General features: G+C 41.4%; 1 protein-coding gene and 1 long non-coding RNA gene across 2 annotated transcripts in view; both read right to left on the bottom strand.

Annotated features, from left to right (window-relative positions):
• The window catches only part of LOC138698758 (alpha-tocopherol transfer protein-like), a 72,407-nt gene extending 64,456 nt beyond the window's left edge, over positions 1 to 7,951 (bottom strand). The window contains exon 1 of the mRNA XM_069824985.1: positions 7,814 to 7,951. Within this exon, the coding sequence (XP_069681086.1) occupies positions 7,814 to 7,951 (138 nt within the window). The remainder of the gene's footprint in view (positions 1 to 7,813) is intronic.
• The window catches only part of LOC138698157 (uncharacterized), a 257,059-nt gene that overhangs the window by 208,632 nt on the left and 34,739 nt on the right, over positions 1 to 13,688 (bottom strand). The gene's annotated exons all lie outside the window — the stretch shown is intronic.

Below are 13,688 nucleotides of genomic sequence, written 5' to 3'. Positions count from 1 at the left end.
AAATTCTATCAGTATAACCACGTTACCAATGTACTATGTTATGCGTTGTGGAAAGAACAACCTCTTAATTTCTAAAATACTGGCATATGTTTCTCAGAATATTAGTATTGTAAATTTATTCCACCTCAACAATGTAACTTTTATTCAAAGCAACAATAATAATCACTTTCTACAATTTAAGTCTATTCCAGTCAACAATCGGATTTGCACTCCACACGAAAATGGCAATTTACTTGGAATATTGAGAACAACAATGACTGTTAATTTTAGCTAATGTTCACAAAGCACTATTTACAAATCAGAACTGTCGATTCTCAGTTCACAGTTCGTTTGCCTTGGCTAGTTCTTCTAGCTCAGTCACTCGAGTTCACAGTACCTCGAAACCCCAGACCTTCAGAGACAATCCACTGAACTTCGAACTCAGGTCCCGAACTGCGGTCCACTGCACTCAAACTCAGGACTTCCGGCTCCACAATTACGGACACAACACAAGTCGAACTTCGGTCTCGAAGCTGACTTACTGCTACACAAGTCTGGCTGGTTTGCTGTCCACTGACTATAACAACACTAAAGTACACTCGCGTGTCGTAATTTATAACCACGCCATAGTTACGAGAAAGTACGAAGGCTCGCAATTTCCAGAAGATGGCGCCTATCTAGGCTTCTCTGGATTTCTCTTCTCAGTCACCAGCTGCTCTACTCCCCCCTCTCTGCCGCGGACTAGAGAGCCATCACTTCTCTTAAGTCGCCCCCCCTCCAGACCCTAGATGCTGCAGCCATCTTCGACGCGTTTTCTCGTGCGCCCCGCCCTCTGCGGGACGCGTGATAGAGCCTCGACTTGGCTGTCACATTGCCCCCTCCTTAGGGCTGGCCGTCCCGGACAGTCCCTTGGTAGGCCGCTAGTCGGTCCAGATGCACTACCATCACCTTCCCTCGGGGTTGTCGCTGGATGCGGTACACCACGTCGTTGATCCGGGTCACCACGCGGTGTGGTCCATCCCAGGCACGCTGCAGGTTTGGTGATTTTCCTTTGGTCCTGGTAGGTCGACACAGCCACACCAGGTCGCCCTCCTGGAATCCTGCAGAGTAGGCTAATCTGCCGTAGCACACTTTCATCCTGTCGCTGGCAAGCTTGAAGTGCTCTCTAGTCAGTTGGTAGACTCCATTCAACTTCTCGGTCAGTTCCGCCACGTAGTCAGTCCTGGCTGGTCGGCGCTGGGTGGCGTGCCAATCAGCAGATCACAGGGCAGACGCAGCTCTCTCCCGATGACCATGTTTGCCGGTGTCATCCCTGTTGTATCGAGGAATGAAGATCTATAGGCCAAGAGGAACAGTGCAACTGTGGCATCCCAGTCTCGTTGATGGTTGGACACCACCTACTGCAGATGCCCCTCCACGGTTTTGATATATCGTTACACCATGCCGTCGGACTCTGGGTGGAGGGGAGTGGTCCTGGGTTTATGCACCCCCAGACGCTCGATCAATTCTCCCATCAGGTTGGATTCGAATTTGCGGCCATGATCGCTATGCAATTCCCGGGGCACCCCGAATCGGCAGATGAAGTTGTCAAGCAGCGCGTCTGCCATGGTCGAAGCCTCTTGGTTGGGAATCGCGTACACCTCTGGCCATTTTGTGAAGTAATCCATGGCGACTAGCAGGTAGCGGTTCCCGCGATCCGTGACTGAGAACGGTCCAGCAACGTCGATGGCGATCGTCCCAAAAGGAGCTCCCACGTTGTACTGCTGCATGGCTCCTCTGCTGCGTGTCCTTGTTCCGCGACTGGCTGCACATGTGTCGCAACTTTGGCACTACTGTTCTGTGTCGGTTCTCTTATGCAGCCAGCAGAAACTCTGCCTTAACTTGTCCAGCGTCTTGTTGGCTCCCAGGTGGCCTCTAGTCACTCCAGCATGAGTCTTCTCCAGCACTTCCTTCACCTTGCTCCTGGGCAGGACGAGGTGTTCTATGCGGGTCTTTCCATCGGCCGACTCCCAAATCCTCTTCAGGATACCGTCCTTGACAGTGAAAGATTCCCACTGGCCCCAGTAGGTCTTGTAAGTGGTGCTACGGTTGGCGATATCAGCGCACACAGGTTTCTGGCCGGTCTCCACATCACGCAGTAGCTGTCCAATGTTTGGGTCCTCCAGCTGCTTCCTCCTTATGGCGGCGTTTTCCCATCCTGGGCTCGGCTGGGCGGCAATTGCTCGGACTGCGTGGTCGCCATCTCGCTCTTCTACTTTCAGGCAGTGTTTGCATCCATCCGGGCACGGGAGTCATGATAAGGCATCAGCGTTGGAATGTTTCTTTCCTTGGCGGTGTTCGGAGGTGAAGTTGTATTCCTGTAGACGTTGAACCCAACGGGCGGTCTACCCCTCCAGATTCTTGAAGCCCAATAGCCAGGTGAGTGCAGAATGGTCTGTCCTCAGATGGAAGTCCTGGCCATGCAAAAACTTGTGTAAATGCTTCAGGGCTCTCACAATGCCAAGAAGTTCTCTACGTGTTACACAGTAGTTTCTCTCAGCCTTGGGTAGTATTTGGCTGAAGTAGGCAATTACCCTCTCTTGCCCGTCCTGCTCCTGAGAGAGTACTCCGCCGATGCCTACGTTGCTGGTGTCCATGTCGAGCGTGAACTTCCTTCCAGGGATGGGGATCCCAGTACAGGAGCAGTGCAGAGCGCCTCTTACAGTGACTGGAAGGATAACTCCGCCTCCTCCGTACATTGGAATTGTCGTTTCTCCTCGGTCAGCTGGGTTAGAGGCTTAGCGATGTTGGCGTACCCAGCTACGAACTTTCTGTAATAAGTGCAGAGGCCGAGAAAGCGGCGCAGCTCCTGCTTGTCCCTCGGTCGCGGCCATCCTGACTTCTTGTAGCTTCTCCGGGTCCGTGGCCACTCCGTTGGTCCCCACTACGTGCCCCAGGTAGCTGACCTTCTTCTGGAACAGATGATATTTCTTCGGGTTCAACTTCAGCCTGGCTTGTCGCAGTCTCTCGAACACTTTTCTCAGGTTCGACATATGTTCACCCAAAGTCTTGCCGACCACGATCACATCATCAAGGTTGAGTAAACAAGTGTCGTACGTCACGCCTCTCATTACGGACTCCATTAGTCTCTGGAATGTAGCCGGGGCGTTGCAGAGGCCGAACGGCATAACGGTGAACTACCATAGTCCTTGGCCTGTAGAGAATGCCGTTTCCTCCTTGTCCTCATGATGTAGCGCCACCTGCTAGTATCCTGACTTGAGATCCAACGTCGAGAACCACTCTGCTCCGGCCAGGTTGTCCAAGGTGTCGTCAATTCGTGGAAGGGGAAAGCAGTCCTTCTTGGTGACGTCATTCAGTCTTCTGTAGTCCACGCAGAAACGCACCAGCACTACCGGTGATGACCAAGGGCTGTCCAATTCCTCTATGGCCCCTCTTGGTTTCATGCCCTCCATTTGGCTGTCAATCTTCCTCTGCTTAGCTAGAGGGACGCGTCAAGGAGGTTGTCTGATAGGGCGAACATTTCCGGTGTCGATGCGGTGCTGAACATTCTCCGTTCTCCCGTAGTCGTTTTTCTGACAGACTGAACACGTCCTGAAATTCTGTCAGTAGATCGTGGACTTGTCTTTTTTCTCCTTTGCTTAAATTCTCAGCCAATTCTCGAGCTAGCTCTTTCAGTGATGGGTCTAGATCTGGACGTGGTCTGTGAAACTCCTGGTTATCTGCCAGAGACGTCACAGACACCACCGGCTCGAGGCTACCTAGTACAGTTCCACTAGGCACCTCCTTGTCCCTTTTGGTGACATTCAGGACCCTCACCGGTACCACCTTCTGGTTCGGGAGTAGGAATCTGGCCACATAAACACCATCTATCGGAGTTGTCTGCGAATCGAGGAGCATGTTTCTCTTAGATTGTCCGTCCAGTCTTGCCGTCACCACCATCTCGCAGCCTGCTGGGATTGTCACTTGATTCTCCAAAGTGAGTCTGCTGGCCATGGGTTGGTCTTCGACGTCCCTCAGGAACACTTCATCCTGACCAAACCGAAGGATACGGCGCCGGACGTCCACCGTTGCATCGAAGATCCGCATGGCGTCGAGTCCCAGGATGACGTCTTCAGTGATGTTGGCGACGAAAACCCACATCTCCAATCTCCCATTTTCAATGTCATATGCAGGAAAACCTCTTTTAGGATGGGCAGGCTCTTGCCTTAGGCAGTAAGTAGCTCATATCGACGCAGCGGTGTCCTCCCAGGTAGGCCACGGACGACTTCCGGTCTGACAATTGTGAGCGACGCCCCGGTGTCTACCAGTACTCTGCATGGGCGGCCTCTTATCCATCCGTCTGCAATCAGCCCATCGTCGCATATTCTGTTAATCGTCTTCATGATCAGCCGAGGGGACGGTAATGACGGCGCCGACGTGCCCCTCATCGCATCGGCCCCTTTTAGTTTTCCTGTTTGTGACCAGATTGGTCACAGTACCGCCTTAGTTGTCCAGATTCCCCGCAGGACCAGCAGGTGGGCACTCCTCGTCTCCGTCGCTCGGGTGACTTCGGTTGACGTTCCTCGCCGTCGGCCACCGCGACGCTCCTAATCCGGTGCGAAGCCGAGACTTTCTCCCTCAACTTTGCTGCCTCCATCCTGAGGGCCGCCACCATAGCTGAGTTGATGATACGATGCTCTGCGAAGAGTAGCTGTTGTCTGATTTCGGGGTCTCGAACTCCGCTGTCGAAAGTGTATGCCGGCTCTCCTGCGATGAAGTCAGTAGGTAGGCCCTGAGGGCCCTATGGGCCAGTTGTTCCACCGCCATTGCAAATTCTTGTAGGGACTCGCCTGACTGTTGGACTCTCGTTTTTAGTTGGGTCCTAAATGCTGCCGCAAGTAGATGGTCACCATAACGTCCCTCCAAGGCCCCCATTATCTCAGCGGCTGTCCCATCTTCTGGAACGCTGTGAAGAATCTCCGACGCCTGTCCCTGAAGCGCGGCCAGCAGCTGAGTAGTTTTCTCTACCGGCGTCCACCTATTGTCCTCTCCGATGGCCGCGAACTGGAGACGGAATATCGCCCAAGACGTCATGCCGTCGAACATTGGCGTCTTGACGTTCGAATGTCTGGCTGAAGGTGATGGTTCCCCAGGGCCACTATGTGAGGTCCTCAATTCTGTCGCCGATCTTTCCACGGCCCGTTGAACTTCCTCGGCAATTATCTGTTTCTATTCTTTAGCCTGGCGATCCACCAACGCATGTGCTTGTTTCCTTCAGCACCTTGGTCCATTAACACACTCGTCAGCTCTTGACGGTGCTCGAGAGCGCGAATTTTGCTGTCAAACTGGTCTACGTCCTGTCTCAATTCGGCTACTGTCTCGTTTATAGTTGCAAAATTCTCATTTAGTCTGTCAAAATCGGCTTTAAGTTCGTCTTTCACAATGGTAACAATTCCATCTACTTGGGCTGAAACGCTACCAATCCGCATAGTGACGTCCTTATTCACTCCACTTATGTCACTTTTCATGTCCGCCTTAACTTCACTTATATCGTTCTTCACCTCACTGATGTCGTTCTTCATTTCTGTTTTACGTCGCATATGTCGTTCTTCACCTCACTGATATGTCTGTTAATTTCTTTGATGGCTTCCAGGACCTGCTGTAGGATCTCCATTGTGTCAACAATATCCCACTTCTGACACCACTTGTAAATTTATTCCAACTCGACAATGTAACTTTTATTCAAAGCAACAATAATAATCACTTTCTACAATTTAATTCTACTCCAGTCAACAATGGGATTTGCACTCCACATGACAATGACAATTTACTTGGATTATTGAGAGCAACAATGAACTGTTAATTTTAACTAATGTTCACAAAGCACTATTTACAAATCAGAACTGTCGATTCTCAGTTCACAGTTCGTTTGCCTTCGCTAGTTCTTCTAGCTCAGTCACTCGAGTTCACAGTATCTCGAACCCCAAACCTTCAGAGACAATCCGCTGAACTTCGAACTGAGGTCCCGAACTGCGGTCCACTACACTCAAACTCAGGACTTCCGGCTCCACAATTACGGACACAACTCAAGTAGAACTTCGGTCTCGAAGCTGGCTTCACTGCTACACAAGACTGGTTGGATTGCTGTCCAGTGACTATAACAACACTACTCAAGTTCACTCGCGTGTCGTAATTTATAACCACACCATAGTTACGAGAAAGTACGATAGCTCGAAATTTCCAGAAGATGGTGCCTATCTAGGCTTCTCTGGATTTCTCTCCTCAGTCACCAGCTGCTTTACTCCTCCCTCTCTGCCGCGGACTAGAGTGCCATCGCTCCTCTTACGTCGCGCCCCTCCAGACCCTAGCGGCTGCAGCACTCTTCGACGCGTTTTCTCGTGCGCCCCGCCCTCTGCGGGACGCGTGATCGAGCCTCGATTTGGCTGTCACAGTATTTATGTTAAAAATGACTTTTTGCGAGTTTATATTTTATCTGTATTATGTGTATAAAAATAATACAATTAATATGTTCTGAATTTGTGAGATACAATTTCTCCAGTCATAAATTAAAAAAAAAATTATTAAGTATTATATAAGCGGGCGTACAGCGATCAAGGTGTAAAAGAAATATTCCAATATAAATTAAATTACTTACGTATATATATTATATATATACATATATATATATATATATATATATATATATATATATATATATATATATATATATGTGTAATGATTCCTTGATACGACCGATACAGAGAGAAGTTTTGGCTCGCGATGACACCCCAACGGGTTCAGACTGGGAACAAGGGAATTCACTGTTCATCGTTAGTTGTCTCTGACATTTAAGTGAAAGCATAAACACACATGAAGTTACGTGAAATGTATGTCAGCACAGCATAGATCAATATACAGATTTTATCTCTGCTTCAGTGCAACGTCACGTTTGCGGTGAGGAGGAACGGAGACGGCAAAAAGGTAATGATTTTTAACACGTTGAGTCCCACGACTAAAATAAGCCATTTGAAATTGAACAGTCACGGACCGGCAGAGATAAAATGTGAGGTCTGTAGAACACTAAGTTAACGTTAAGTGGCCTAGAGGTGCGTTTTGGTTTTGCTGAAGTTCAAGGCAATGCTGGAGGTGTGCTGCGGACAAGAAAGATTGGACGAGAGCTGTAGGAGAGGCCAGGGTACTTAATAGAGAATGGAGAATGAAATTCAAAGCAATGCTAACTCATTTAAAGTTTGTCTGGCTGTATCCTGTATATATTTTCGTTTGGTTTTATTTTATTTATAGTTCAATTTTTCTGTTATTTTATTTGTATTTCTGTTCTGGTGATTGAAAGAGACGATCTGACGGTCTTAACTACGCCAAAATAGATAAACAAACACACACACATATACATACATACATACATACATACATACATACATACATACATACATACATACATACATACATACATACATACATACATACATACATACATACATTCATACATACATACATACAAATTTTAAAACATTTGAACGTATGGCACGCGATGAAATGTTTTCTTTCGCTGTCTGACCTACAGTTGTTTTAAATTGAGTTATTCCTTTCAGGCATTTGGCTAAGAAGATCATTATTCATGTTAATAATACTATGTAAAGATTTCAACTTTATGGACGAGGAAATCTTAGTAAAGACAATTAGTTTTGGTTGTCTATAACTGAGTTTCTGAGATTTCGGAAAAGTCTAACAACCAGTTTAATTAAAAATAAGAAGCAAAAAGGACAACCCGGGCAACGCCGGGTACTTTCAGCTAGTAGAGTAATAAAAACGTTACAAATACAAATGATAAACATACCTGAACATAGATAAAATATTTCTTCACGGTCATGAGATTGACTCTGGTCAGGTGACTAAAGGCGACACCCTGCATATCATAAATACAGACAATTCCAGGAAATGGTCCTTCCGCTTTTTGAGTGGCATCGATGACCATGAAAAGGAATTTCAGAGCTGCATTGAGGAAAAAGTGCGACGGTTCTGTATCGGTCAGCCTTCCCATAAAGATTTTGTTTCCATTTGGACAGCATTTCGGTAATGGAACAAGTTGGCTACAATTAAATAAAAATGAATTTTCAGTTATATTGCACGTCACAATTTAAAATTTTATTTAGGCAACAACTTATGAACATTAGTAATTATTATGTAATGATTTAGGTATTATAATCTATAAAACTGTATTTATATAGCTGAAGATTATGGTCTTCAGCGATCATTTATAATACTGTTTCACAGTTTTGCGAAAATAGAAAGAAGGTACAGAAAAAATTAATAGCTTTCCTAAAACTTTTTTTCTCTCTCATCATTTATTATATTTCATAGATCTTACAGTAGCAATGAAGCTTTAAGATGTGGAACAAGTCACAATTTTACAAAATTACAATTACAATTTTTACAATTCTTTTACAATTTCAATTTCAACTTTTACAATTTTTTGCGAGATGTAGTGAGCCCGAGGAATCGCCGACAGACTACATGGCATTTACCTTATTGTTGGGGAAAACCTCGGATAAAAACCATCTAGGTAATCTGACCAAAGGGGGTGAAGTGAAGTGGGGCCGAGGACTCGCCATAAACTACCCGGCATCAGTCCCACAGCTGGGAAAACCTCGGAAGAAACCAATTAATCAGAACAAATGGGGGATCCAACCCAAGCCTGAGGGCAGCTCCGAATCAGCAGGCCACCGATTCTACCGACTGAACTGCATTGATGGCTCTACTAAAAATATACAGTGCATAGCCAATCAGTTTATTGAATTTACAAACCTAAAGGATTATTCATCAGCTGACAAGCAAACATTTTGATGGGGGCAGATAAAAAAGTTAATTTTTTTTCCTCCACCATGTTAATCATGTCAAAAGAAGAGCTTTTACAAATTTTGGCCACCAACCGCAATTACGAGGTCGTCCAGAAAGTGAATTCCATGGGTTCGTTTACAGAAGAAAAGCACAATTGCATGGAAAGATTTATTGAAACAGATTAAGCAATTGCTGCGCTATCTGTGAACATATCCTCCAATGAAATTGAGACATTTGTCATACCATGGGATCAATTTTTGTATCCTTGTGTCGTAGAAGTCAGCCGCCTGGAATCGGAACCAGCGTTTGACAGCCGTCTGCACCTCTCTGTCGATCCCATGATATGACAAATACAGTATCTCAATTCCAGTGGGGAATATGTTGAAAAATACCTCAACAATTGCTTTGTTTGTTCAAATAAATTTTTCCAGTGAAATCGTGTTTCATTTCTGTTAACGGACCCTGGTGAATTTATTTTTACGGCCCTGGTAATTGCGGTCGAATGGCCAAAATTTGTATACGCACTTCTTTTGACATTATTAGCATGGTGAAAGAAAAAATAACTTTTTTTATTTGCCCCCACCAGAATATTTGCTTGTGAGCTACAAAATATAATACATAGGAAGTAAGTTAATTCAATTTAAAGGCATAAAACAATATTCAATCAGTTGAGATATACCTAAATTGATAATACACATCCTGCAAATTACTTCAAATTACAAGCGTAAACAATTTATCAGTAGAGCTATACAGATTATTATTCAATTTAAACCATATAAAATTCATCACCCAAAGTATACCTAGGCCCTATTCTATTTTTAATATATATTAATGACTTATTAAAAATTGACTTACAACAATACAATGGTGTTCACTATTCTTATGCAGATGACACAGTTTTACTTTTTGGTGGAAAAACCTGGCATAATGCATATAATAATTCAAATAATGGACTTCAATTAATAAAAAAATTGTTTGACATAAATTATCTTTCTATCAACGAAAATAAAACCATCATTATTCCATTCTCATTATCTGAAAAATGTAACAAACCTCCTACATCTATATTAAGTATTAAATTACATAATTCTGATTGTTGTCTTATACAGTGTAAATGTCCGATTATTAAAGAGTCCTCTGAAGTTAAGTATTTAGGCATAATTTTCGATAATCATTTAAAATGGAACCAACACATTATTTACCTTTGTAATAAATTACGTAAAATAGTATATTATTATGTTTTATTGAGGAATTACTTGTCAATAAGTTTATTACGTGCAAAATATTCAACTTTATTTCAATCGGTAATTATGCATGGAATTATAGGATGGGGTAGCTCATTTAAATCCAATTTTAATCCACTTTATTTATTACAGAAGAAAATAATTAAAATATGTCTTCATAAACCTATTGATTTTCCATCTCAAAATTTGTTTTTAGACTTTAATGTACTTAACGTAACACAAATTTATTACATTGTATTAATAAAATTCATACATAAAAATCGAAATAATTTTGAATTGTATTCTCATAGTTATGAAACAAAAGGTATGAATTCTTTAAGATTGTTTGAACCAAACAAATGCAACACTGTTACAGTATTTAATCATAGTAGTAATTTAGGCCCAAGAATATATAACAAATTTATATTTAAATATCCTAATCTTGTCAATTCTAATAGTTTTAGTATTAAATTTAAAAAGTTATGTATGGATTTTATAAAAAATTGAAAAATTGTAAATTTAAATTTATATACTATAATTGCAAATTGTATTGTATAATTATTAATTATAATTGTATTGTATAATTATTAATTTCAATTCAGGAATCCGCCCCTGAGCACGAGTTCTACTCTTTCAGGGGCGAGCTAAAGTTTCTCTACATATTTTATAATTTATGTTACATATTAGCAAAATAATAGATAAATAAATAAATAAATAAATAAATAAATAAATAAATAAATACAGATGTCGGAAACTACAGACCGATTAGCCTTACGTCTGTCGTATGTAAAGTCACGGAGCATTTGATATCGGATTATATTCGTCATGTTGTAAATGCGAAAGACTGGTTTTACAACCGCCAGCATGGTTTTAGGGAAGGCTTCTCATGTGATAGTCAAATTACGTCTCTGGTTCAGGATCTAGCTAAAGAGGTAGATAGAGGCGGAAGAATCGATGCAGTTGTGATTGATTTTTCGAAAGCATTTGATTTGATGCCACATTACATATTAATAGATAAGTTAAATAGGCTAGGAATAGATAAAAGAGTGGTGCTATGGATCCAAGAATTCTTAAAAGGTAGAACCCAGAGAGTTAGAGTAGGTCATGAAATATCGGAAATTGGAAATATAAGTTCAGGGGTGCCACAGGGCAGCGTTCTGGGTCCATTACTCATTATAATATACGTAAATGACTTATTCCAGAATATTACATCAAATTTGAGGCTATTTGCAGACGACTGCATTATCTATAGAAAGATTAGAAATAATTCAGATGTAGATGCTATTCAAACAGACTTGAATAAAATTTATAACTGGGCGTTAATGCTTAGGATGAAAATAAATGATTCTAAAAGTAAATCTATAACATATTGTAAAACCCGAGAGGAAACTAGTCTTAATTACGAATTCAGTGGTGTTGTAATTCCGCAAGAACAATGTTGTAAATACCTAGGAGTGTATTTAAACTCCAAACTTTCTTGGGGAGAGCACGTTGATAATGTTACGGGTAAAGCATGGAGGGCACTTCACTTTATTATGAGAATCTTGAGAAAGGCTAGCCCCAAATCGAGGGAAATAACATATCTAACGTTAGTGCGACCGTTAATGGAATACGAAGCTACATGTTGGGATCCCTGTATAATGTATCAGATAAATTCCTTAGAAAGAATCCAGTATAGGGCAGCTAAATTTGTTAAAGGTAAAAGAGAAGATGGAAACGATACGATAAAAGAACTTAAATGGGAAACTTTGGAAAACAGACGTAGGAAAACAAGAATAACATCATTGTATAGAGCACATCTAGGTCAGAAAGCATGGGTAGATATAACGGCTCGGTTAGAAGAGCCAACGTACTATGTTGGAACGATCATGATTTTAAAATCAAATGTAGGAAACAGAAAACGGATGTAGGTAAATTCTCATTTTTAAATAGAACTATAAATGATTGAAATGATCTACCTGCAGCGGTCTTTGAGGGCTGTCCTTCCTTAAGGAGATTCAAGAATAACTTAAAAAGTTGTGTATAAAGTTCAAATTAAAATTAAGGTGACATTTAACATTTAATTTTTTAAGGTTACATATATTTATTTAGCCTGACGAGTTACTTCCTTGGTTTGAATTGAAAATTATTTAAAAATGACGTGTAAGAGGGCCTTAGACTGAAATGTTTATTTTAAATGTAGTACTGTTTATAAGTATGCATAAGGGTGTAATTATTTGACGTATTTGAACTGTTGTATCAGTGAAGGGAGGTCAATCAGTGAAGTTATGGTGTTACAGTGCAGTGAATAGTTCCGATCAGTGATAATGTGATAATGAAATGTGTTCTATAGTGTCAGTGAAATGTATTTTAGAGTGTCAGTGAAATGTGTCCTAAAGTATCAGTGAAATGCGTCATAGTGCTACTACAGTGAGTGAGATGAGAGTAAAGTGAAAGACTATTGAAACTTATGTAGGGCCTATACATAATTATGTAGGTTGTATTGTAAAATTAGGTGTTTTATATTTATGTTTTATTATTGTGTTAAATTGTATTGTGTATTCTTATTGTATTGTGTATAAAATTGTATTGTGTATTGTATAATTGTATTGTGTATTGTAAATTTTATTGTGTATTGCTTATCATTTTATTGTGTATTGTTTATATTGTGTATACCACTGCCACCGGGTGCTTGCCCACTGGCGGTGTAAATAAATACATACAATACAAGGTAAACAGATTAATTCAATTTAAAAGCATACTTTCGTTAAGCTATACAAAATTTTACAATTCATATCATATAGATTAATTCAATTTATAATAATAAACAATTCATCAGTGGAGATATACTGACTACTATTCAATTTACAGCATATAAATTTCATCAATTATTATTGATCTATACAAACTACTATTCAATTTACAGCATGTACAATTAATCACTTAAGCTATACAGACTACTATTCATTTTAAAAGCATATACAATTCATCAGACAAACTATACAAATAGATACAATACATACTTACTTACTTACAAATGGCTTTCAAGGAACTCGCAGGTTCATTGTCGCCCTCAGTCCCTATGCTGTGCAAGATTAATCCAGTCTCTATCATCATATTCCACCTCCCTCAAATTCATTTCAATATTATCCTCCCATCTACATCTCGGCCTCCCCAAAGAGCTTTTTCCATCCGGCCTCCCAATTAACACTCTATATGCATTTCTTGATTCGCCCATACATGCTACGTGCCCTGCCCATCTCAAACGTTGGATTTAATGTTCCTAATTATGTACAATGCGTGCAGTTCTGCGTTGTGTAACTTTCTCCATTCTCCTGTAACTTCATCCCTCTTAGCTCCAAATATTTTCCTAAGAACCTTATTCTCAAACACCCTTAATCTCTGTTCCTCTCTCAAAGTGAGAGTCCAAGTCTCACAACCATACAGAACTACCGGTAATGTAACTGTTTTATAAATTATAACTTTAAGATTTTTTGACAGCAGACTAGATAACAAAAGCTTCTCAACCGAATAATAACAGGCATTTCCCATATTTATTCTGCGCTTAATTTTCTCCCGAGTGTCATTTATATTTGTTACTGTTGCTCCCAAGTATTTGAATTTTTCCACCCCTTCGAAGGATAAATCTCCAATTTTTATATTTCCATTTCG

This window comes from Periplaneta americana, chromosome 4, assembly GCF_040183065.1.
Source record: "Periplaneta americana isolate PAMFEO1 chromosome 4, P.americana_PAMFEO1_priV1, whole genome shotgun sequence".
Lineage (NCBI taxonomy): Eukaryota > Metazoa > Arthropoda > Insecta > Blattodea > Blattidae > Periplaneta > Periplaneta americana.
This window is presented reverse-complemented; position numbering and strand designations above follow the sequence as displayed.